Source organism: Lampris incognitus, chromosome 3 (genome assembly GCF_029633865.1).
Source record: "Lampris incognitus isolate fLamInc1 chromosome 3, fLamInc1.hap2, whole genome shotgun sequence".
NCBI classification, from domain to species: domain Eukaryota; kingdom Metazoa; phylum Chordata; class Actinopteri; order Lampriformes; family Lampridae; genus Lampris; species Lampris incognitus.
In genome coordinates, this window is record NC_079213.1 from 6,017,597 (window position 1) to 6,043,554 (window position 25,958).

The following is a 25,958-nucleotide window of genomic DNA, read 5'->3' on the forward strand; positions in this document are numbered from 1 at the left end:
CATTTTTAAACTTAAGAAAGAAAAAAAAATACAATATCATATGAAGTCATTTCCGATAAGTTATGAATCCATTTAGTCAAAAAAAAAAAAGAAGAAAACCAGACTTTCATCATCGCACCAGAGGATTCAGTGCGTCATCAACCGAGGATTTAAATTACCCACAATCCTCTGTGACGCCCCAATCCGTGTCGAGGTTTCACTTTCAACCTTACGTAATACAAGCGGGTGTTACTTATTAAAAAAAAAGAAAATCATATTTTTGGATCAAAACCCTTCATGCGCGGATTGTCTGAGTAGTAGTTGTGAACTTTTAAGCATGCCTCCACAAACGAATCAAGAAGTACTACAGCAATTTAAAAACACACATTTACAAAGAATAAACGCACACAGCAGAGCGAGTTATAGACAGAGGAGCGACATGTCTGAAGTGGGGGAGCCGGACTGGAAAGACGGCTTTTCATGAGTCTTAGAAATGAAGGATCACCAAAGTTTCTTGCTAATTTCTGTTTTCAGCAGGAAATAGCGCGCCTTATTCTGTTCTTGGAACAGTTTTCTCCAAACATACTTCAGTCTCGTTTTAAACTCTCACACACGCACATTTTTCTCATCTCGTGAGGACCCCTAACTGAATACATTCATTCCCTAACCTTAACCCTAAGTCCTAACTGATGGTTAAAAACTCAAACTGGGGGTGGGTGTCCGGGGGGTAGCGTGGTGGTCTATTCCGTTGCCTACCAACACGGGGATCGCCGGTTTGAATCCCTGTGGCTTGGTTGGGTGTCCCTGCAGAGACAGTTGGGTGTGTGTCCTGGTTGCTTGGCTAGCGCCTCCTCTGGTCGGCCGGGGTGCCTGTTCAGGGGGGAATAGCGTGATCCTCCCACGTGCTCCCTGGTGAAACTCCTCACTGTCAGGGGAAAAGAAGCGGCTGGCGACTCCATATGTATCGGAGGAGCCATGTGGTAGTCTGCAGCCCTCCCGGGATCGGCCAAGGGGGTGGAGCAGCGACGGCTCAGAGGAGTGGGGTAATTGGCCGGATAAAACTGGGGGGGGGGCTCAAATTGGTCCTCACAAATATAGATGAACAGGAACACACACACACATTTGTTTCCCTGAACTTGTGAGGACCCTTATGACACACACACCTCATCCATTATTAACAAGTTGTTCATAAAGGGAAGAGCGGTCTGCCACGGTTTCTTTTCTCTCCCCAGTTTCACGCATGAAGACGTCAGCCGGCAGGATCCAGGCTGATGTGAGGGAGCGCACGGCGGCGTGACTCGCAGCCGCAGGGGAAGATCACACATGATGTCGGACGGTAAGAAGATCACAAGTGTGATGTGTCCTTGTTATGCAAACACACGCGCGGCGCCACCCTTCATCAGAGGGACTGCGGAAAGAAAAGATCTTCTTTTTTTAAAACATGAACAACTGTTTACAGACACTGAAGTATCGATAATTACACGGGTCCAGCTTTACAGAGTCGGTACAATAATAAGTATTTACAGTACTGAGGAATGGACCAAATGAAACCTGACAACCACACAAGTTCTGCACAGTTCTTTCTAAGAAGAAGAAAAAAGCTTTGAAAAAAGCTTCGAAATACTTTTTTTCCCCCCTTTACTTGGACTGAGACAATTTACATAAACCAGTTACAGTACATTTAATTACAGCATTTGTCCAACTGCGACAGGGTACAAAGTTTCTTCCCATAGTGCATTTCTCCCCCGGTTCTAAACCAGGGACATATCCTGGAAAACCGCCTCCAGTGTCAGCGTTTTAGCACCTGGTACGTTGACTTTTTAAAATCACGTCTCTGTTCCACACTCCGAATTAACAAGCTGGGAGGTGAACAAATGGTTCAAGGTGTGAAAGACGGAACGAGATGCTCAATGTGATATGTGGAGGAGAGAAAAGGGGGGAGTTTAAGATTGAAGAGCTACTCGTGGTTTCCGCTCCACCCTTTATTTGTGAGAAAAGGCGAGGAAGAAAATGAGACAGGGAGGAGAGTTTAGGGGAGAAGTGGTTTCCTCTCTAGCCGTCCTTTCCTCGGTGGGCCGAGAGGTTGTAACGAGGCCCGGGGGAACGGTGACAACATGTTTGACCCTCCGACACACACCCCTCACTGCCGTGCCTTGGGCCTGTACCAAAGAACGGGGGAAGGTGGAAGAGGAGGAGAGCTGTAGAGATTTAAAATAAAGGGGGCGGATGGTAAAATAAGAGATGAGAAATGAATATTTAAAAAGTAGAAGAAAGAAAGATAAAAGTTCTCTCAGATGGCGTACTGGGTTTTGGAGATCCAACAGGCGTGATGTCGGGTCAGCGTTGTTTTTGCGGTTCGAAGAGTCCGAGGTTCATAAGAAGCTGAAAGAAGAGAGACCGACAGTGTGTCTGTGGTCGTTGTCAAGAGCTTGGTCAGATTGTCAGTGCAATAGGACACAGAAATGTTTTCCATTTATCCGCATACATATCAGAGACACTCTGCATGTCCGTCAGTCCAGTCTTTGGACTCGGTGTCTTTAAGATTGATGGGACATTAAAGCAAAGCTGTACACTTCTTGATAGAAATAGTCCACAAACAGGCTTGGGTGGGTACCATGTATGTCACGTTGCACGTGCACACGCACATTAGAAGACACGCTCTGCGTCCAAACGTAAGCCCGGAATATTTACAGACGCTACACCGTATCCGCACGCCCACCTCACCTACCCCTCCCTTTCCCCTAATTGGTGGTATGGGTCCGAGGGCGCCACTCCCGCTCCGGTCATGTGCTCCTGGGATTGGGCAGGTCGAAGACGATTGGCGGGTTCATCGGCTGGAAGTTGACCGTGCAGGCTGAGGCATTGACGAAGGTCGTGGTGCCGTCAGTCATCATGCCGTAACCTGGGAAGAGGTCAAACAGCATGAACATTCTTGTAAGCTTCGCTACCCCTGCTAAATTCAACACAGATCACAGTTTTGCTTCATTAATTTAATTCTTCCACTTGTCTTCTAACTTTTATCAGAAACAACTGCAAAAAACACTGCAGTTCCCAATATGGCAACATATTCACATAAACAACCCACTCAGCAGCTTTACGCTGATTAAACATGTAGAAGGTTTCTATATGGTACTTTCCCTCAAGGCTAAATTGGGGCTAAATTTGGTGTAAAAAAAAAAGTAATCTAGCACCATATGTGGACTTGTATTGTGAATCGTGGACAGTCAAAGTTGTTTGGGCGATACATAATTGGGTAATAATTAAAACAGTTTGGTCTAAAAGAGCGCCACATGGGCATCCGGGTGGTGTGGCAGTCTATTCAGTTGCCTGCCAACACGGGGATCGAATTCCCGTGTTACCTCTGGCTTGGACGGGCATCCCTACAGACACAATTGGCCATGTCTGTGGGTGGGAAGCTGGATGTGGGCATGTGTCCTGGAAACTGCAGTAGCATCTCCTCTGGTTGGTTGGGGCAACGGGGGGGAATAGCGTGATCCTCCCATACTTTATGTCCCTCTGGCAAAACTCAGGTGAAAAGAAGCGGCTGGCAACGTGACTCCACATGTATCGGAGGAAGCATGTGGTATTCTGCAGGTATCAACTAATTACCCAAACGGCAGACATTTTCGATGGCAAAACACTATAGACTGGTCATCACAGAATAATTTTTGACTCTCTTTGTGGTGTTATCTGCATCTCTTCCCCCACAGATGACATTATTAAGGAGGGCTGCTTTCAGCCTATTTCTCCCTCTGTGAAGCTGATCTAGTTACTAATCTGGTTCTCTCTGATGGGGGACCAGTGCTCCAGGGGCTCTGCGCTGACCTGGTAACCCCAAAAAAAGAAGCCCTCAGCCTAGGGAGACGGCCTCTCTGCCCTCGATGAAACTCTGATGATTTGACAGTGGCTCCGCTAGTCTCTGATACCGAATGAAATTATCTATTTTATCACCACACTATCTCACCACTTTGCCATTCAGATTCGAATTTCCCTTTAGAAGTTTGCTAAAGTTTATTTTGAGTAACAAAAAAAGAATGATGCAGAGGGCCGTGGACTATTTACGCTACAGCTAATGTGAACGGTTGGCTGGAAGAGTTAGGCAAACAGTTTGGCTGTGAATGCATGTGAGAAAGACAAAACTATACAGGAGCTTGTGTATATGATGATGTGTGTTTAAAGTATTACATGCATGCATTGTGTAGGCTTTTTTGTGTATCGAGTACTGTTGATGAATCTGTATAGTGTCTGTGGTCTTCTCTGTGGATCATCACCTTGTTGTGAAGCTTGCATGGTCCCCAGAGCAATGCCGTCTGGAGCTATGCTCCTGGTAGGGTTACCCATGGTGGTAAGGTCAAGGGGGAGGTTCCTGACAAAGAGCAATCCAACCAAGACCTCAACGGTGGACTCCATGCCACTGGATCCTGACCCAGAGGTGGCTGTCTTTGCACCATTCTCCCCATGTTAAAATAAGTCCCGCACAGGCGTCCTCCATAAAGAGAATCCACCCTAACATCTCAGATTAAGTCCTATGGCGACCGGGGCAGGATTGTGAGATCTGCAAGCCCCTAGTCATGAGCCAGCACATCAGGTGGTGGGTGCAAGATTCAGTCACTGGGCTCTTGAAACGAGGTAGAAAGAGTCCTACGGTAGCTGCAGCCCTCTTTAGGATCTGCGCTCTTCACCCCACCTGGGGAAGGGGCCCTAAAGATAGCCTGCCTCAAATCTGCTGATTGGATTACCACATCCAGGAGGATCACCACATGCGGTCAGAAACATGAACTTTGGAGCCTGGAATGTGCACACACTGATGGATAGTGCAACTGGTGACAGACTGGAGAGGAGAACCGAAGAGATGCCGGATTGAAATTTTCTAACTGCTGATGAGCCCAGGATCCAGATCATCAGCTACCTGTCTGAACCTCCTGTGGGGGATCAGTGAGTGTCTCATGATCATCTGTCCGGTGCTTTCCAACAACCAGATGGTAAGAGTTTTTGAGTGCCTATGCCCCTACTTTAGACTCTGAAGAGGAAGTTAAAGAGACCTTCTACGCCCGCTTAGAAGAGACAGTCAAGAATCTGCGAGGATAAGATCATTCTCCTAAGGAGACTTAAATGCCAGGGTCCGCTGGGATCAACATCTCTGGAAGGGCACTACAGGAAAGAAAGGCACCGGAAGATCAACTCCAATGGAGTTCTGCTTCTTAGTGATGGTGAGATCATACTGAGCACATTTGCTAACACTGTTTCACCAGAAAAACAAATTTAAGGCATCTTGGAGACACCCCTGCTCCGAACAGTGGCATCTCCTTGACTATGTCATTGTATGAACCAGGGACCGCTGTGATGTTCACATCACAAGGGCCATGATCAATGTAGATGACTGCTGGACAGATCACCTCCTCCATCAAACTCAAGTGGAAGAGGAGGGTTCAAAAGAAAGAGATCTGGCCCAGACTGAACCTTGAAAGCTTGAATGAAACTGCCACCCAGCAGTGACTTCAGGCATCTCTAGGGGAAACCCTCCAACAGGAGTATCCTGATGACAATGACAGAGAGATAGAACAGCTCATCTCCAAGAAAAGAAAGGCCTTTCATGCTTGGCAAAATTATGTAACCTGGAAGGCTAAAAGGGTGGCTCACTCCAGAGCCAGGTGAGGGAGCTTAAAATTCTTGGTGGACAGAAAAGGCTCTGGAAATTCAGACTCGGGTGAAACCAGAGGCTTTTTCAGTGCTACGAAGGCCGTCTATGGTCCAAGCAACCGTGGCTTAAATCCCCTGAGCTCTAAAGACGGGCAGGAGCACTTCTAGGAACTCCTCAACCACAACAGCACAGCTGAACCAGACATTGCCAGCCACATTCCCCCAGAGTCCCATCAGAGAAGACGTTGGGGAACCTTCCACCATGACAGAGGTTCAAGATGCCATCAGGAGCCTTAAGAAGAACAAGGCCACCGGTCCAGGTGGGATCCCAGCTGAGACCTTAAAGGAAGGTGGACCAGAGCTCCTGTACCACATTCAGGCCTTCCTCTTTGAGGTCTGGGAAAAAGAACTTCCCTCAGGGATGGTCTAATAGTGGCCATATTCATGAAAGGGGACAAGGCAGAATGTGGAAACTACAGGCAAAGTCCTTGCTCACGTCCTCGCTAGCTGACTGCTACCACTGGCTGAGGAAGTATTCCCAGAGTGGCTTCCGCAGACATGATATTTACAGCACGCCAACTCCAGGAAAAATAAGTGAACAAAGGCAGCCTTTGTACATGGCCATTGACTCAGTAGACTGCCAGGCTCCGTGGAACATACTACCAAGATATGGCCCTGACAAATACATCAGAATATTGAGGCTTCTGCATGACGGCATGTCAGTCACAGTGCTCAGCAACAGCAGCTCTGAGTCAGAGCCCTTCACTGTGGAAACTAGGGTCAAAGAAGAATGCATCATTGCACCCACCCTGTTTGCCATCTTTATTGCTGCCATGGGAGGATCCCAGTCATTTACAGAACTGACAGCAGGCTCTTCAACCTTAATAGGTTCAAGGCCAAGAGCAAAGTCTGCAACATCACCATCATGGAGCTTCAGTATGCAGATGACAATGCCATCGCAGCATACCCCGCAGAAGACCTCAAGGACATTCTGAATGCATTTGCCAAGGCATACAGAGTCCTGTGTCTAGTATTAAACATTAAGACCCAGGTCCTATATCAACCTCCACTCAACCAACCATCTACCCAGCCCACAATAAAAGTGGACAACAAAATTATTGAAAATGTTGATCACTTCCCCGACCTCAGCAGCCCTCTCTCCTCAAAAGCTGACATTGACTGAGTTGTGCCAGACCCAGGAAAAGTGTCTGAAGACTGAGACCTGAACAAAACTCCTGGTTTACAGAGCTGTTGTTCTCCCCACCCTGCTGTATGGAGCAGAGTCATGGACCACCTACAGCAGGCACTTGAAAGCCGAGGATCAGCTGGAAGGACAGACACACCGACATGACTAGCATCACCACCATAATAATGCAGCACCAACTCCGATGGACAGGCCACGTCGTCCAACACAACGTCTCCCCAAACAGATCCTGTACTCCCAGCTGAAGGCAGGTCAGCGAACTCAAGAAACGTTTCAAGGACAATATCAAGACCAGTCTGAAGAAATTCAACACCACACCGAGCAACTGGGAACACACTGCGTTGGATAGGCGCTCCTGGAAGAGATTCATGCAGGAAGGAGCTGCATGTCATGAAACGGAGCTCCACTGTACTGCAGCGAAAAAGCGACAGCGCCGCAAGGAGAGAGAAAAAGTGTCTTGATGCATGCTCAATAATCCAGGTAAGAAAATCAAAGAAGGTTGAATCAGTTCATCTCGATGCAACATTTATTGACAGACTTGCCGACCCAGAGCCGGTTGCACTGCAATGGAGGAAGTGTGCCCGAGGGTCCCCGACACTGCGACCCTGAAGGGAAGGGTGGGAATCTCCCCGTTGGGCACACTTCCTCCGTTGTGGTGCGCCGTGACCGGCTCCGGGTCGGCGAGTCTGTCAATAAACGTATCCAGATGAACTGATTCAACCTTCTTTGAGAGCGAAAAAGGCTCAACCACCACCACCACCACGTTCCACACTGCACCAAAGTATGTGGCTCGGCCTCTACAGCCATACTCGCTTCGAGCGACCGCCGATGTTGATAGTGTCCGCGTTGCACAAGTTCATGTTTGAGAGCGAGCGGACCCGTATGTCTACATTTGTGTGTATATGAATTTAGACAGACATGAGTACCTTCATGGATGTGTCCAAACACGTGTAACTTGGGCTGGACTCTCCTCTGGACGGTGTTTAGTAGCTCCATACATCCAACACGCTGCATCTTTTTAGGGACCCAGTCCAGGAAACCTACACACACCGAACAAATAAGACACTGTGTCTCACCCACTTTTGCACACACCACCCGCCCACATATGAAAAAAACAGCGCTCCCAAATGAAATAGGGTACTGTCAGCTTGAACATCAAGTTTAAACAAATGCATTGAAGACTAAAATCAAACCTTTACATTTGATTTCCAAGTTAAGGAATCTCAATTCAGTTACATCATTTTTCTCTTATTTGAATACCGTTTAGTTTCTGCACTAAGGTTTCAAATTATATTTTATTAAAACTAAATATGCATTTGTAGTGGCACCGAATTCTGCCCTTCGCTGATGGATGACAGAAGCGGAAAAATGAAAAAGTTATTTTTATTTAGTTATACTCTACTGACGTGTGAAGGAGAAAATCTGCAGCTGTCACAAGCGACTTAAAACCCGAGTGTCTGGCGTGGTCTTCTCATTCACTACACCACCCGCTTTCCAAGATGGGGCTCATTTTAAAAGTACTTGGTAAGTTTAAATCCCTGGTTGACAAAACCAAACCCTAGGTCCTGTGGATTTGAGCGATTATTGACTGACAAACTTCAGGTAATGATTACACACACACACACCCCTTCATTTTAAGTACAGTGACAAGTTGCACAAACACAGAATTCGAATACTCTCCATTAAAATGCTGCAAAGTATGAGCATTGAAATCAATCACACACACACAGACTTTCTATATTGTGTGTGTGTGTGTGTCAGATGCAGGGGGTAGTGTGTATGATTTAGTGCCACTCCACCAGGAGGGATGCTGCTGATGCTGACTCATTAAAAGCATCGGAGACTCATCCCTCTGTCCTCCCTGCCTTCTGTCACCATCCTGAAACCCTGACAGACACACAAAAGAATGACAACACAAACTAAAACTGAACAAAAGAACGAAGAAAAATCAAAAGAAAAGCAGATGAAATAGAACGAGAGACTAGTCAAAAAACAAAAAAAGCAAAACAGATAAAAGGAGGAGATGGAGAGGAGGGAGAACACGGGAGGCAGCTAAGAAAGAGAAAGAACAAACAAAAGAAAGAGGAGAAGAGAGAGTTCCACCCAGGGAGTGTTGTGTGAATTTGTGGGTTTGGGTTTGTGACGACTTTTCCTCCTTTACGACATCGCCGAGAGTTTAGAAACCTCTCGGAGGGTCGGATTTATGAACTCCGCCGTACTCAACAGGACATTAAAACAGGTTTTAGTGTCAGAAGCTGGCGGCACGTCAGCCGCGCTGCTGACGCCATGCGGTTTGACTTCTTTGTCCTCTGAAAATAATGTAAACCCCCCCCCCCACCACCACCACCACCACCCCTCGCTTCTGGTGTCGTTGAGAGTAAAACGCCTTAAAACTGTTGGTGCATGCGTTACAAGCCCGGGGATACGAGGGTTCACATCTCAGACGGTTTCACTCTGATGTGTGTCTCCCTCTCTCAGCTTGATAAAGAGGCCTCTTTTTTTTTTTCCAGCCTCCAACCCGCCGCTTTATCGCGGCCCATAAAAGACAAACGCCTCCTGCCGCAGTGCGAACGACGCCTCCTCTCCACACCTCTTTGTCTTTGCTCGCTCCCTTTCATTCGTTCTTCTCTTTATGAAGAAAAAAAAAAAAGGCATAAAATTGGAAAAACTAAATGGGCCCATTCCTCAGCGCAACGCTTTTCCTTTGCTCGAGCCACAATTTAAAAGTCCCCCATCTGTCTGTGTGTCTCTCTCCCCCCCCCCCCCCGTCTCTCTTTCCATTGTCTTCTATGAGAGGATACATGCCATGCATCAGATGGGGTTCGACCCCAAGTCCACTGGAGGCCACAACATAGCCATAGCCCGGGTTGACTTCTACAGATAGCTGGACACACATCAGCAGCAAACTGACGTGGAGGGTTCAGGTAGAAAATGTCTGCGCTAGGGTTCCTACAGCAGCTCCACTTCCTCCATAGGCGGAGGGTCTTTGGTGCCCACCAGAGAGCGTCGCTGTAGCTGAGGGCATCCTGCGGTGGGGCATCTCGGTGTCCAGCTGAAAGCCCGGATTACCCGGCTAACAGAGAGCCATGAAAACCGTGGCGGCCAGGCAGCATCCCACACTGATGAAACGATCATCAGACAGGCCCACAAAACTATTTCAGGGGCGTCCCGGTAGCGTGGCGGTCTATCTGGGATCGCCAGATCGAATCCCCGTGTTACCTCCGGCTTGGTCGGGTGGGATGTGGGCGTGTGTCCTGGCCACTGCACCAGCGCCTGTTCAGGGGAGAGGGGGAACCAGGGGGGGGAATAGCGTGATCCTCCCACGCACTACGTCCCCCCGGTGAAACTCCTCACTGTCAGGTGAAAGGAAGCGGCTGGCGACTCCACACGTATCGGAGGAGGCATGTGGTAGTCTGCAGAGGGGGTGGAGCAGCGACCGGGACGGCTTGGAAGAAGGAAAAAAAAACCTATTTCAGACCCCACCCATGCCCTCCACCCGGAGTACCGGCTTCTTCCCTCAGATGCTTCGGCGTCCCCCAGTGCAGCTTTAACAACTCCCTCGTCCCCCCCGTCCATCAAAGCCCTAAATGGCGAACTAGCCAGAGCCTTACCTGTGACGAGGCAGCTTCCCTCTTACTGTACATATTATGTACACCGTTATGATGACTACCGCTGTGTTGTATGACGGCAGTGTGCTGGTTGATGGCATTGTGTATGTGTGTGCACGGTTACTTGTATTTTTTAAGAGCAGATACTGTGTCCAAGACAAATTTGCTTCAGGACAATAAAGTCCATCTTATCTTATCTGTATGCCTTCTTCCATTCTCTCATTCCAGCACATTCCTTCCCGTCTTGTTCTGAGTGTGTGTGTGTGTGTGTGTCTCATGCATTAGTAGCTCGCTGTAGCTGGTCCATATGCTGGTGGCTTAGAGAGCTGATAGCTGGAGACACTTGGCTAAGCTGAATGGAAAATAAGCATCCATGTTCACAGCCGAAACGTAAATACCGAAATCAATCACACGCAGTCGTCTGCGCAGTACAGCTGCAGCAGGAGATGAGGTGTGTGTGTGTGTGTGTGTGCGTGCAAGAATATCCTGTGCACGTAGGATGCTGGTGTGTGGATGTGTGTCGGTGTGCAGGTCTTCACACAAACCTGAATTCTCTTCCAATTATTGCATATTCAGAAACTCGGTACACACCGTGAACATCAATAAGAGCATGTTAGGGTGTGTGTGTGTGTGTGTGAAAGAAGGATGTGTGCAATATGTGTGCGTGTACATTTTATCGTGAGTTCCTGTGTAGTCCTGTGACTGCGGTATATACCCGCTCATCAATTCTGAATGAATGCCTGCGAGTTGGAAGTTGTGTTTGAAATTAAACATGTTATATTCTTGTTTGCGCTGTTAGCCGCTGCCGTCTGCACAGGGAGGAAGGATTGATGACTTGGCGTGCCGGTGTTCATTTAATCCTCCTCAACAGTTGTTCGTTGCTCTGACACGCGGCTGATTCATTGGTAAAAATTTGTCTGCAGATTGTCAATAGAGCGCCGACGTAAAGCCCAAAGAAACACGACTTGGGAGTGTCGTGCAACAACGTGGACTGTACGTGTGGTGGCCCGGCGGCCTGTCCAGGGTGTCCCCCGCGACCCGGAGAGCAGGATAAGCGGTTCGTATAATGGATGGATGGACTGCGGACTATACACCTTAGAGCAGTGTTTCTCGACCCAGTCCTCAAGGACCCCCTATCCTGCATATTTTCTCTGCAACCCTGAATAGGTACCTGTTTGTAGTTATTCACCCAATCAGCAATGAATTTTGTCAGATGTTGCACACCTTGCATAATTAAGTGCTGCGAGATGATTGGTCGAGTAAGCACAAGCAGGGCTACTTATGCAGGGTTACAATGAAAACCTGCAGGATAGGGGGTCCTTGAGGACTGGGTTGAGAAACACTGCCTTAGAGCCTTCTGCAGTTGTCATGTTGTGTAACAACGCACAATTTATGTGCTCATATGGGAGCATGTGCTCCTGTACAGTTGTGTTTGTGAACTGAATGAACCTCGTGTGTTCAAGTCCATGTGTGACTGGCTATGTGTGAATGCGTTTTTAGACATTTGTGTGCGTGTCCACGTCTTCCTGGTGTAATTGAAGACTCACCCAGTGGGGGGCAGTGTGTCACAAGGATGTCTGTGGCATCTGGGATCTGGTTCCACTTGTCCAGCAGAGCCTGACCTCGAGGGAGGTTGAACCCCCAACCGTAATACCACGGCTGCCTGCTCGGAGAGAGAGAGACAGAGAGAGAGAGAGAGACAGAGACAGAGAGACAGAGAGCGAGAGAGAGCGAGAGAAAGAGACAGAGAGAGAGATAGAGAGCGAGAGAGACAGAGAGAGAGATAGAGAGAGACAGAAACAGACAGACAGAGAGAGACAGAGAGCGAGAGAGAGCGAAAGAAAGAGAGAGAGACAGAGAGAGAGACAGAGAGAGTGAGAGAGAGAGACAGAGAGAGAGACAGAGAGAGTCCCTGGTTAATATTTCTTTTCAACACATGGGTGATGCTGTACCTGTCGTCAAGTCAGTTCTTTTTTGGTCTCTGTTTTCACTAAAGTGTACAACTGTCATTCAGCCAGAACACACAAAAACATTAATAACAGACGGTGAGTTGTCATCGGCCGCTTCAACAGACGCAGAGAGAGAGAGAGAGAGCGCCCACCGGTGACAGATCCGAGAGCCGGAGTGACCTCTGACCCATCTTTCGCCATACTGTAACCCAGAACTGTCAACCCTCTTCCTTTTAGCATCCAAATACATGGACCGGCCTGCGAGGGAGGAGGCTGAAGAGGAGCGGCCTTCCACAGCGGGCGGTGGCGTAAAGCACGCGGCGTGCTGAAACCTACACTTCAGCCACGTTAAACACTTCCCCGATCGCTCAGTTGGCTCCGGAACGTTCCCTGACGAAGGGAAGAAGGGGGGAAAAAAAAAAAAAGAAAAGACGGAGAAGGAGATGAGATGAGACGAGAGCCTTGATGGCTGGGGGCACGCGTCCCTTTGCTTTGATAGCGGATGCCTCCGCCCTGAGTGACGGAGGAGAAATTAACATGTCACTTACAATCTGCACTCCGATCCATCTTCCTCCGCCGCCGCCTCGCCCGCCTCGCGCGCGCGCGGGCAGCCGCGGCGATTCCGTGCGACGGCGCAGCGCCAGCTTTTTCTAATTTGCTGGGTGCAGTCGCTCGAAACGCCAACTTTATCGCCGCGGCCGACGCCGTCTGTGTGCAGCGGAACATCAGATGAGGACTTCTCACAATAATTTCCTGAGTGTCTGAAGTCCCCAACCATGGCAGCCTCAAAGACAGATGGAGAGACATGGAGTCCGGCTTTCCAGAGAGCCCCCACCCCCGGTCTCTCTAGTTTGTACTGGGCTAGCAGACGTTCAAAGGAAAGGAGCTGCCACGGGGATTGCTGGTTCGAGTCCCTACAGACAGGCCGTGTCTGCGGGTGGGAAGTCGGATGTGGGTATGTGTCCTCGATGCACTAGCGCCTCCTCTGGTCGGTTGGGGCGCCGGAGGGAACAGCGTCATCCTCCCACGCGCTACGTCCCCCCCGGTGAAACTCCTCACTGTCAGGTGAAAAGAAGCGGCTGGCGACTCCACATGTATGGGAGGAGGCATGTGGTAGTCTGCAGCCCTCCCCGGATCAGCAGAGGGGGGTGGAGCAGCGACCGGGACGGCTCGGAAGAGTGGGGTAATTGGCCGAGTACAATTGGGGAGGAAAAGGGGTAAAATCCCCCCCCCCCTCAAAATTTGCTGCAAAAATGTCTCAACTGGGGGTCACCGCAGGACAGGGGGGGGGGGCAGTGTAACGTGGGAAAAGGTGTCCCATTTCAGCCGGCGCACGTCTGATTAAAATTCCGTGACACCAGGGCCCCGAGACTTCTGATGTTACCCGGGAACACGGTCTCAATAATTCACGCCGCCTATATTAAAACATTTAGATGGGCTTTGGCATATTAATGGGCGCGCGTGAAATATTCATGTCCATCTTAACATGGATGTCTCAATTAAAATGGAATGAGCTCCCATTGATGCTCCCGTTTCCCTGCGTCTGAGCGGAGGGACGGAGACGGAGCGAGCAAGAGGATGGGGGGGGGAGGGGGTGAAGGGGGCTCCTCCCGGTTAGTGGTTATTGGACGGTAATTTCCCCCTAACTTAGCAGGAGATAAGCAACACGAGAGGGACGGGGAGACGGAGGGAGACGGATTCACAGGAGCTGGAGGGATGGACGGGTGGACGGCATGCCTTGGCATACTTATGCAGATATAAGCCATCTCTGATTCGTCGTCCGGGCCTTTGATTTCAGATTTCCTTTTCGCGGCGGAGTCTGACTTGAGTTTTAAACACACAGCCTGCGGCTAATGGACAAACACGCGTCCCGAAATTGTTCCAATATCCATTTCTGGGGTGTCGGAAAAAGAGTAATCGGCGGCTCATCGTCCATCATTCAGCGTCCCGGCGACGCGTCGGGTTTAATCCGTCATAACGTCATCCGAGGACGTCAGGAAGTCACCATCCGTTAAGAAGCCGTTAAAGAAGCTGCAAAAAGAAGTTTTGTTTTAAACCCCCCCCTCCTTGTTCTCCCCAACTGTACCCGACCAATCGCCCCAACTCTTCCCAGCCGTCCCGGTCTCTGCTCCGCCCCCTCTGCCGATCCGGGGAGGGCTGCAGACTACCACACGCCTCCTCCCATACATGTGGAGTCGCCAGCCGCTTCTTTTCACCTGACGTGACATCATGACGTCCTTTGAGTGGCGGCGCTCTCTGAGAACGGCTTCCTGTAAAGCCGGAGAGAGAGAAGGTGAAGGTTGTTTTTTGGGGGCGGGGCTTCGTGCTCACATTGGGTTGGTCCAACTTCTACGGCGGAGGCTTTTATTCAGACCCCCTTACAGGACGGCGGGAGCGCGGCGATGTGCTCGACCTGCTGCGGTACGCAGAAGCACAGGGCAAGGCATCGGGTTCGATTCCCATGTGGTGTAACGCCGGCAGGTAGACGAGGCTCGTGTTCGGAAGGACGCGCACACGGCGATGAATGAGCAGGTGTCGGCGAACCACCCAGGAGGACGTGAGCTGCCCAGCCAGGCAGTGAGGAGTTTCCCCAGGGGGGACGTAGCGGGTGGGAGGAGCACGCTATTCCCCCCCCAGTTCCCGCACCCCGACCGACCAGAGGAGGCGCTAGTGCAGGACACATACCCACATCCGGCCTCCCACCCGCAGACACGGCCAACCGCGTCTGTAGGGGACGCCCGGCCAAGCCGGGGGTAACGCGGGGAATCGAACCGGCGATCCCCGCGCCACCCGGACGCCCTTGTTCTTCTTCAGTTGCGCGTGATCGGCCACTCTTCTTCTCCGTTTTTAAAGAACGTGTGCCGCTTCTCTCGACAGTGTCCGCGGTGAGACTGACGCAGACCGGCTGCGGGCGTGGGTGCGCACGCCTCCGCCAGGCTTTCTAAAAAGGGATGATCTCCCGCGGGGGGGACCGACCGCGGCCTCCGCGCGAGGGGAGTCCGCCCCCGTGTTTGCCAAGCGAAGCCGAGACTAACCGGACGCAACGCCGGGGATAATTCCCCGGCTCGAGTCATAGATTTGCTTCTGTTGTGTATCAGGTGGAGGGATTTACAGCGGTGCAGGCGAGCGGCGTTGAGCCGGCGGAGGCCCGGGCGCGTGCGGCGCATGTTAAAGACCCGGTGTTAATGTGGCGGGACGGGTGTTTGTTATGGGTTTTTGTGGAAGAACGGGGGGAGGGGGGGCGGGGGGGGGGAACAGATGTTTGCGTTTGAGCGTTCGATCCCCCGGGCTCGTCTTCGAGCAACGCACAGGGAGAAAACGCAACGGCGCTCGCACCATTACATTCATTTGATGTGTTGAGCCCCCCCACCCCCACCCCCGCCCCCCCCGCCTGCAACAGAACCGCATGCACGCAGCCCAGCGCACCCTGATGGACGCACGCCACGGATACAGACAGAAATACCCAGCTCGATGCGTTTATCACCGTGCACCGCTCGCTGCCTGCATCATGTGTGATGGTGACACACATGCAGAGCCTGCACACACACACATGCACAATCTGCACACACACACAATCTGCACACACACACACACACACACACACACACACCGAGTCACGGAGGCTCTTCCCGTCTCCGGCCTCTGCAGAGCACAAGTCGACTCGCACACCTCGCATATTGAAGGAACAAACACAATTAGGCAACACTGCCTTTTGGTGTCGTATCTGTGTGAGTCTGTGTGTGTGTGTGTGTGTGTGTGGCTATTCCGAGGCCCACCGATATCACTGGAGAGAACCCCATGAATCATTGAATACCCCCTGACTGCCCGGGGCTGCTGCTCTCTCCGTCTCAGTCCTCGTTAGGAGGGCGGCCTGCCTCTCGGAGGTTGCCTTCAGTGTTTGATGGGAATTTTTTAAAGCTAAATCAACATCAGATTTTAACTCTTCAGGTCGGGCGAGGGAGCGGATGGGTCAGAAGACGAGGGCCGGCGTTTTCGGCGAAGTTGAGAATCGGAGGAAGGGGGGGGGAGGTAGACGCTGTGTGGAGAGGAGGAGGAAAGAGAGAGAGAGAGAACAAGCGAAACATCCGTGTTGCTTTTGGAAACGGACCCGGGCGCTTCTCGGCGAATCATCTCGTTTCGGTCTTCATCGTGCAGCGACGGCTACAGAATAGCGATGGAGTGACCTCGTTGACCTCGGTGCAGGCAGGTCCGTTTTAATGACGGAGACTCGGGGCTTAGTGCTAATCGGGCCACGCTGCCCGAGCATGATCGTCTCTGCCAGATTTAATGAAGATCCGCTCACGACTTTAAGCTGCGGTGGGTAACATGGAACGTTCCAGTGCACATCCCCCCCCCCCGCCTCTCTCTCTCTGCAGCCTCCTACCGCTCCGCTAAGCCCCGCCCACCGAATGACCTCCGCATCGCTCTTCAGCCTCTTACACTCCCGCACAACCGGGAAACGGCAAAGCGAGACTCCTGGGACACATTCCCACATCCGGCTTCCCACCCGCAGACACGGCCAACTGTGTGTGTAGGGACGGACGCCGCGTGTACAACCGGGAAATGTCGAGGCGAGACTCGTGGAACGTGTATCGCCGTTGGTAACCTAGCCGTGCAACAAGTTACTTTGGAGTGACTCGCTTAGTTACACTAACATGGTTCATGGGAAGAGGCCTTTTGGAGTTGGTCTTGTTGATATTTAGGATTAGGGAAACCATCCACAAGGGAGCGACGGGGCAGGGCAGATGCAAACTGATCGGGTCTGTAGAACGGCCAATAGGAACAGGGCTCCCTTCGAAATGACCTGCGATTGGCTAAAATCTTCTGTCCCGGGCCAGAGCCGAGAGGAGGTGCAGAGGTCTAAGTTTTCTCTCAGACCGCTTGAATTAATATGCTGAAAGGTTATTATGGACTTTTTGCCCAATGACGCCATAAAAACCTGCCTACCCCAGCTTTAACGACCCGACTCACAACCCGGAAGGCAGGGCATTTTCTATAGGTACGTACACACACACACACAGGTACTTGTACTTTTCTATAGTTGCTAGGACTCCTCACTGACTACACTCATTCCCCGTAGCCTCTAATGATAACCATCAGAACTACACGTAAAGCCTGAACCCTGGATTTTTAACCCTAAAACAGACCCCTGAACCGAGCACCAGCTGACACGCCGTCACAAGCCAAATCTGTTCTCACGAGGAAGTTGGGTTGTCGAGAGTCGCACCTCAACAGGTATGGCGACACACACACACACACACACACACACACACGACCAAACTAGTACCGCGGGAATTTGTGTGTCTTATGGCATGTGCATGTTTGTATATATGTATGAATCAATAGTAAGGGGTAGGGGTGATAGCAGGGGAGGGGTAACGGGGTACACTGCCTAACCCTAACCCGGGTCAGCAGAGGGGGGGGGGTGGAGCAGCGTCCGGGACGGCTCGCAGGAGTGGGGTAATTGGCTGGGTGCAGTGGGGGGAGGGGGGGTAAGACAACCTCGGTGGCTGTGGCATTTATTTTTCACGGGCGTTAAAGCTGCTTTGTGGCTCCATAGCAGCAGAGTTCAGCAAGTGTCACGGCTGAATAAACCAGCGAGCTCTTCCAACACCGCTAACACAGCCAGGGGGTCAAAGGTCAGAGCCGTAATGTCCCTGTGCCCATTGATACATCGTTGGAGCAGCAGACGGGAAAGGAAAAATAAACTAACAGGGAAAACAGTTGGGGCCGGCGACCGGGGCAGAGGGGACTCGTGTGACGAGGTTCTGCTGGACAGCAGGTCGCCGAGGGTTACGGCTGCCAGCGGCCGGGTCGGGACTCGAGGACGGTTTGGGCGACAAAAGAAGAAGCGAAGTCTCCCACGGCCAAACTCCCGTCACCCCCTCCGTCCTCCCACACAGCCGGATTAGCGGCGCTGGACGTCATAAAACGTGTGACGGTTACGACCCGGTAGACACGGAGACGCACGCGTGGCGTGGTACCAGAGAGGCGCTCACGAGTTCGACTCGGTCAGCCCGCTGGACCGCTGGGTGCCAAGGAGGGAGGGAGGGAGGGAGGGAGAGAGGGAGGGTTACTTCATATGTTACTGGGAAACACAGTTCTACAATTACATTATTAATCCTGACTTTAAAACTCCGCAGGCGGTCTTCAAGTCTTCCTCACGCACGGCCCCCTGCACCGGCTCTGATGTTTAATCACACACACACACACACACACACACACACACACACACACACACACACACACATGCACACACACACGCACACACACACATGCACACACACACACACACACACAAGTCCATCCACGGTAGTGGGCCGATCCTCACAGCACACCAGACAGAGACAGAATGATATATTAAGAGACAGATAAAATGAGTGGGGGGGAGGGGTGGGGGGGCAGAGGGGCAGGAAGACTGAGTGGACTTCAGGAAGGGGGGGGGGTTTGAGATGGAACAAGGGAAATAGGCAGGAAAGATGGAGCATTGGAGGGAAAATGGGAGAAGGCGGCAGGACACGGAAGGAGAAGACGGATACGAGAGAATGATGAACATGTCCAGCAGGAGGAGGAGGAGGACGATAAGGGGAGTGTACAGATATATGATGGAGAGAGAGAGAGGGAGGACGACAGAGCGCTGGAAGGCGGAGTATATCTGACTGACAATATGGAGGATTAGACATGTGACGGAGACTAGCCCGCAGCACCCTTCTCACTGCCAGTCTGTCTATTATATATATATATATATATATATATATACACTACCGTTCAAAAGTTTGGGATCACCCAAACAATTTCGTGTTTTCCATGAAAAGTCACACTTATTCACCACCATATGTTGTGAAATGAATAGAAAATAGAGTCAAGACATTGACAAGGTTAGAAATAATGATTTGTATTTGAAATAAGATTTTTTTTACATCAAACTTTGCTTTCGTCAAAGAATCCTCCATTTGCAGCAATTACAGCATTGCAGACCTTTGGCATTCTAGCTGTTAATTTGTTGAGGTAATCTGGAGAAATTGCACCCCACGCTTCCAGAAGCAGCTCCCACAAGTTGGATTGGTTGGATGGGCACTTCTTTGAGCAGATTGAGTTTCTGGAGCATCACATTTGTGGGGTCAATTAAACGCTCAAAATGGCCAGAAAAAGAGAACTTTCATCTGAAACTCGACAGTCTATTCTTGTTCTTAGAAATGACGGCTATTCCATGCGAGAAATTGCTAAGAAATTGAAGATTTCCTACACCGGTGTGTACTACTCCCTTCAGAGGACAGCACAAACAGGCTCTAACCAGAGTAGAAAAAGAAGTGGGAGGCCGCGTTGCACAACTGAGCAAGAAGATAAGTACATTAGAGTCTCTAGTTTGAGAAACAGACGCCTCACAGGTCCCCAACTGGCATCTTCATTAAATAGTACCTGTTAGAGCCTGTTTGTGCTGTCCTCTGAAGGGAGTAGTACACACCGGTGTAGGAAATCTTCAATTTCTTAGCAATTTCTCGCATGGAATAGCCTTCATTTCTAAGAACAAGAATAGACTGTCGAGTTTCAGATGAAAGTTCTCTTTTTCTGGCCATTTTGAGCGTTTAATTGACCCCACAAATGTGATGCTCCAGAAACTCAATCTGCTCAAAGAAGTGCCCATCCAACCAATCCAACTTGTGGGAGCTGCTTCTGGAAGCGTGGGGTGCAATTTCTCCAGATTACCTCAACAAATTAACAGCTAGAATGCCAAAGGTCTGCAATGCTGTAATTGCTGCAAATGGAGGATTCTTTAACGAAAGCAAAGTTTGATGTAAAAAAAATCTTATTTCAAATACAAATCATTATTTCTAACCTTGTCAATGTCTTGACTCTATTTTCTATTCATTTCACAACATATGGCGGTGAATAAGTGTGACTTTTCATGGAAAACACGAAATTGTTTGGGTGATCCCAAACTTTTGAACGGTAGTGTATATACATATGTGTGTGTGTGTGTGTTGTGTCCTAACATAGCCTTGATTCAGTCATCCATTCCTGGATTCTCCCCTCCCTGTATCGCCACGGCAACACAATTCAATTGGGTGCAAAGTGTGCGGCGGTATTTATGGCTTTATGAACCCGAGTCCAGCCGCCCGCCGGGGGGTCGAACAGCGAAGTGGGAAAATGGCGTGTTTAGAGACGGACGATGCAGCACAACACTGTGCTTCACCAGAACTGACCCGTGTCCTTTCTAACGGTGGCTACGGGAACTTCCTGGCTGGGCAGCTCACGTCCTCCTGGGTGGTTCGCCGACACCTGCTCATTCATCGCCGTGTGCGCGTCCTTCCGAACACGAGCCTCGTCTACCTGCCGGCGTTACACGACATGGGAATCGAACCCGATGCCTTGCCCTGTGCTTCTGCGTACCGCAGCAGGTCGAGCGCATCGCCGCGCTCCCGCCGTCCTGTAAGGGGGTCTGAATAAAAGCCTCCGCCGTAGAAGTTGGACCAACCCAATGTGAGCACGAAGCCCCGCCCCCAAAAAACAACCTTCACCTTCTCTCTCTCCGGCTTTACAGGAAGCCGTTCTCAGAGAGCGGCGCCACTCAAAGGACATCATGATGTCATGTCACCTGTTACACGCTGACGCGCCGCTGAGGGAGGTGTTCAGAGGAGCCACGAGGTGAGGGAGGGGGTGCCACGGAGGGAGGTGTTCAGAGGAGCCACAAGGTGAGGGAGGGGGCACTGTGGAGGGAGGTGTTCAGAGGAGCCACGAGATGAGGGAGGGGGCGCTGTGGAGGGAGGTGTTCAGAGGAGCCACGAGGTGGGGGAGGTGTTCAGAGGAGCCACGAGGTGAGGGAGGGGGCGCTGTGGAGGGAGGTGTTCAGAGGAGCCACGAGGTGAGGGAGGGAGCGCCGCTGAGGGAGGTGTTCAGAGGAGCCACGAGGTGAGGGAGGGGGCGCTGTGGAGGGAGGTGTTCAGAGGAGCCACGAGGTGGGGGAGGTGTTCAGAGGAGCCACGAGGTGAGGGAGGGGGCGCTGTGGAGGGAGGTGTTCAGAGGAGCCACGAGGTGAGGGAGGTGTTCAGAGGAGCCACGAGGTGAGGGAGGGGGCGCTGTGGAGGGAGGTGTTCAGAGGAGCCACGAGGTGAGGGAGGGGGCGCCGCGGAGGGAGGTGTTCAGAGGAGCTACGAGGTGAGGGAGGTGTTCAGAGGAGCCACGAGGTGAGGGAGGTGTTCAGAGGAGCCACGAGGTGAGGGAGGAGGCGTGTAGAGTGTAGATCCCCTCGGGACCGGACGCGAGGCCACCTGGTGGAATCAGGAACAGTTGCTGGTCATGGACAGCACGGCGGCAGCGGGGATTCGGCGTGGGCGGGTTTGTGCGTAATGAGGCGAACACCAACTGCTGGAGGCGGAGAAACATGCAGACCGTGTCTCCTCATACGGACGCGGCGCTACGCCTTCCCCTTACCGTCCAGTCACCAAGGCCAGCGGAGAGCAAGCTTCCTCTAAACTCCTCTTTGTTACAAGTAGGCGATCCCCAACATGGAGATCGCCGGTTTGAATCCCCATGTAACCTCCGACTTGGTCGGGCGTCCCTACAGACACAATTGGCCGTGTCTGCGGGTTGGAAGCCGGATGTGGGTATGTGTCCTGGTTGCTGCACTAGCGCCTCCTCTGGTCAGTCGGGGCGCCTGTTTGGGGGGGGAAGGGGAACTCGGGGGGGAATAGCGTGATCCTCCCACGCGCTACATCCCCCCTGGTGAAACTCCTCACTGTCAGGTGGAAAGAAGCAGCTGGTGACTCCACATGTATGGGAGGAGGCATGTGGTAGTCTGCAGCGCTCCCCGGATCAGCAGAGGAGGCGGAGCAGAGACCGGGGTAAATGGACTGGTACAATTGACAAATTGGAGAGAAAAAGGAGGGGGGGGGGGAGTAGACAGCGGTTAACTACAGCAAGAAAGACTGAGCCCCCTCACCCTGATGTACATCCAGCACGACATTCTTCAGGCCGCGGGTTTTCAAGACACCGCCGAGGAGTTTGTGGCGAAGCAGACCAGAGGAGAGAGGAGAGCACTTCGGAGGGCACGCCCGTCTGCTCCCTTTTACCCTTTCTGTGCGGGTTTGCTCTTCTCGTGTTGCTGCTGTGCACACGGGCCCACCTGGCTGATAACCTGGCTAATAACCCGGCTGATAACCTGGCTAATAACCCGGCTGATAACCCGGCTGATAACATGGCTAATAACCTGGCTGATAACCTGGCTGATAACCCGGCTGATAACCTGGCTGATAACCCGGCTGGTAACCCGGCTGATAACCTGGCTGATAACCCGGCCGATAACCCGGCCGATAACCCGGCCGATAACCCGGCCGATAACCCGGCTGATAACCCGGCTGATAACCCGGCCGATAACCCGGCTGATAACCTGGCTAATAACCTGGCTTTGTCCTGAGCTGGTGTTTACCTATTACCTTATTCTGGTGAGTTGGCGGTCAGTAGGGCACTTCATCGATTTGTCGCTGTCTATTGACGCAGGGTGCTGAATGTAGCCAAGACTATTTCTGTGTTGCCGCTGTTTATTTTAATTTTATGACCCGATTATTTGCGCCATTACTGTAAATATGGTGGTGGAGGTGGTGGTGGGAGGGGGGGGGCTGTAGCCCCAGGGCCCAAAGTGATGTGAAGGTGCCCATGGCTTCGGGTATTTGTAAAGCTGGAGCTACATTACTGTTACACGTGTTACCCCTTTTTAATAAGATACAGTAGGGAACTTTGGTGAGCGGTGGTCGTTGTTAAATACGCTGTATTAGAGCTGGGCAACACAACATGAGTTTGGTCATCTGAGACTAGGTGCGGTGTGGGATTTCGGCTCTGGTAGTGTGCTGATACAACTTAAATGTTGTCATTCCCTGGTCTTAAAGGACGCATCGTTGAGTTAGAAAACGACGAGACAGGAGACGTGAGAGTAGACGTAGTCGAGGTAGTTCACTAGCTCCAACTTAGCATGTCATACATTCGACAACGACACTGAACTGTGAACCGGAAGCGGAAGTGCATTATCTGACCCCTCGCCTCTTCCCTTAAAGGTACACCGTCCTCTTAGGTGAATGTCTCTCGTTATATAGACGTGGGTCACCACAGCATCATAGTAAAGTGGCTGGTTTAGCAGACTGGTCATCATATCCACACTACTAATGATCATCTCAACACCCCCCCCCTTTTCTCCCCAGTTGCATCCGGCCGATCACTCCACCCCCTCTGCCGATCCGGGGAGGGCTGCAGACTACCACATGCCTCCTCCAATACATGTGGAGTCGCCAGCCGCTTCTTTCCACCTGACAGTGAGGAGTTTCCCCGGGGGGCGATGTAGCGCGTTGGAGGATCACGCTATTCCCCCCAGTTCCCCCCTCCTCCCCTGAACAAGCGCCCCGACCGACCAGAGGAGGCGCTAGTGCAGCGACCAGAACACATACCCGCATCCCACCCACAGACACGGCAAATTGTGTCTGCAGGGACACCTGACCAAGCCGGAGGTAACACAGGGATTCGAACCGGCGATCCCCGTGTTGGTAGGCAACGGAATAGACCGCTACACTACCCGGACGCCCCAAATTATTGTAATATTTGACATCCTCTATAGTGCCCAGTTTTATGGTCTATGAATAAATCTGACAAATGGTAAATGGACTGCATTTACACAATGCTTATCTAGTGTAGCGGCCACGCCAAGCGCTTCACAGTGTGTACCTCACACATTCACACTGATGGAGGCGGCTGCCATGCAAGGCGCCAACCTGCTCATCAGGAGCAGTTAGGGGTCCAGTGTCTTGCTCAAGGGCACTTCGACACGCTCTGGAAGAGCTGGGGATCGAACCAGCGACCTTCCGATTACTAGACGACCCGCTCCACCTTCTGAGCCTTGCCGCCCTGAGGTAAAGCCACTCAGCGGAGCATCTAAACGGTCACAGTTGCCTCACATTTCAGACATGTTGCTGACAGGAAGTGGGTTCCTGGATGACTGACGTGTCAGCCAGCTCATCAGAACAGTGAATGGGAGTATGTGTTGCGTTACCTGAACACTGTGCTACTGTAACACTGTTACATGAACACCGTGTTACCTGAACACCATGCTACCTGAACACCGAGTTACCTGAACAGTTACATGAACACCGTGTTACCTGAACACTGTGCTACTGTAACACTGTTACATGAACACCGTGTTACCTGAACACTGTGTTACCTGAACACCATGCTACCTGAACACCGAGTTACCTGAACAGTTACATGAACACCGTGTTACCTGAACACTGTGCTACATGAACACCGTGTTACCTGAACACTGTGTTACCTGAACACTGTGTTACCTGAACACCGTGCTACCTGAACACCGAGTTACTTGAACAGTTACATGAACACCGTGTTACCTGAACACTGTGCTACCGGAACACTGTTACATGAACACCGTGTTACCCGAACACTGTGTTACCTGAACACCATGCTACCTGAGCACCGAGTTACCTGAACAGTTACATGAACACCGTGTTACCTGAACACTGTGCTACATGAACACCGTGTTACCTGAACACTGTGTTACCTGAACACTGTGTTACCTGAACACCGTGCTACCTGAACACCGAGTTACTTGAACAGTTACATGAACACCGTGTTACCTGAACACTGTGCTACCGGAACACTGTTACATGAACACCGTGTTACCCGAACACTGTGTTACCTGAACACCATGCTACCTGAACACTGTGCTACCCGAACACTGTGTTACCCGAACACCGTGTTACATGAACACCGTGTTACCTGAACACTCTTACATGAACACCGTGTTACCTGAACACCATGCTACCTGAGCACCGAGTTACCTGAACAGTTACATGAACACCGTGTTACCTGAACACTGTGCTACCGGAACACTGTTACATGAACACCGTGTTACCTGAACACTGTGTTACATCAACACTGTTACCCGAACACTGTGTTACATCAACACAGTGTTATCTGAACATCGTGTTACCTGAACACTGCGTTACATGAACACCGTGTTATCTGAACACAGTGTTATCTGAACACCGTGTTACCTGAACACCGTGTTATCTGAACACAGTGTTATCTGAACACCGTGTTACCTGAACACCGTGTTATCTGAACACCGTGTTACCTGAACACCGTGTTACATGAACACTGTGTTACCTGAACACTGCGTTACCTGAACACTGCTACCTGAACACCGTGTTACATGAACACCGTGTTACCTGAACACCGTGTTACATGAACACCATGCTACCTGAGCACCGAGTTACCTGAACAGTTACATGAACACCGTGTTACCTGAACACTGTGCTACCCGAACACTGTGTTACCCGAACACCGTGTTACATGAACACCGTGTTACCTGAACACTCTTACATGAACACCGTGTTACCTGAACACTGTGTTACCTGAACACCATGCTACCTGAGCACCGAGTTACCTGAACAGTTACATGAACACCGTGTTACCTGAACACTGTGCTACCGGAACACTGTTACATGAACACCGTGTTACCTGAACACTGTGTTACCTGAACACTCTTACCTGAACACTGTGTTACCTGAACACCGTGTT

At 51.1% G+C, this 25,958-nt stretch overlaps 1 protein-coding gene across 1 annotated transcript in view; it reads right to left on the reverse strand.

Annotated features, from left to right (window-relative positions):
• Positions 1 to 2,654: 2,654 nt before the first annotated feature.
• Positions 2,655 to 25,958, reverse strand: part of mpped1 (metallophosphoesterase domain containing 1) — a 72,067-nt gene continuing 48,763 nt past the window's right edge. The window contains exons 4-6 of the mRNA XM_056277798.1: positions 11,979 to 12,094; positions 7,750 to 7,863; positions 2,655 to 2,881 (exon numbers count right to left, since the gene is read on the reverse strand). Coding sequence (XP_056133773.1) covers positions 2,763 to 2,881; positions 7,750 to 7,863; positions 11,979 to 12,094 — 349 coding nt within the window. The 3' untranslated portion in view covers positions 2,655 to 2,762. The remainder of the gene's footprint in view (positions 2,882 to 7,749; positions 7,864 to 11,978; positions 12,095 to 25,958) is intronic.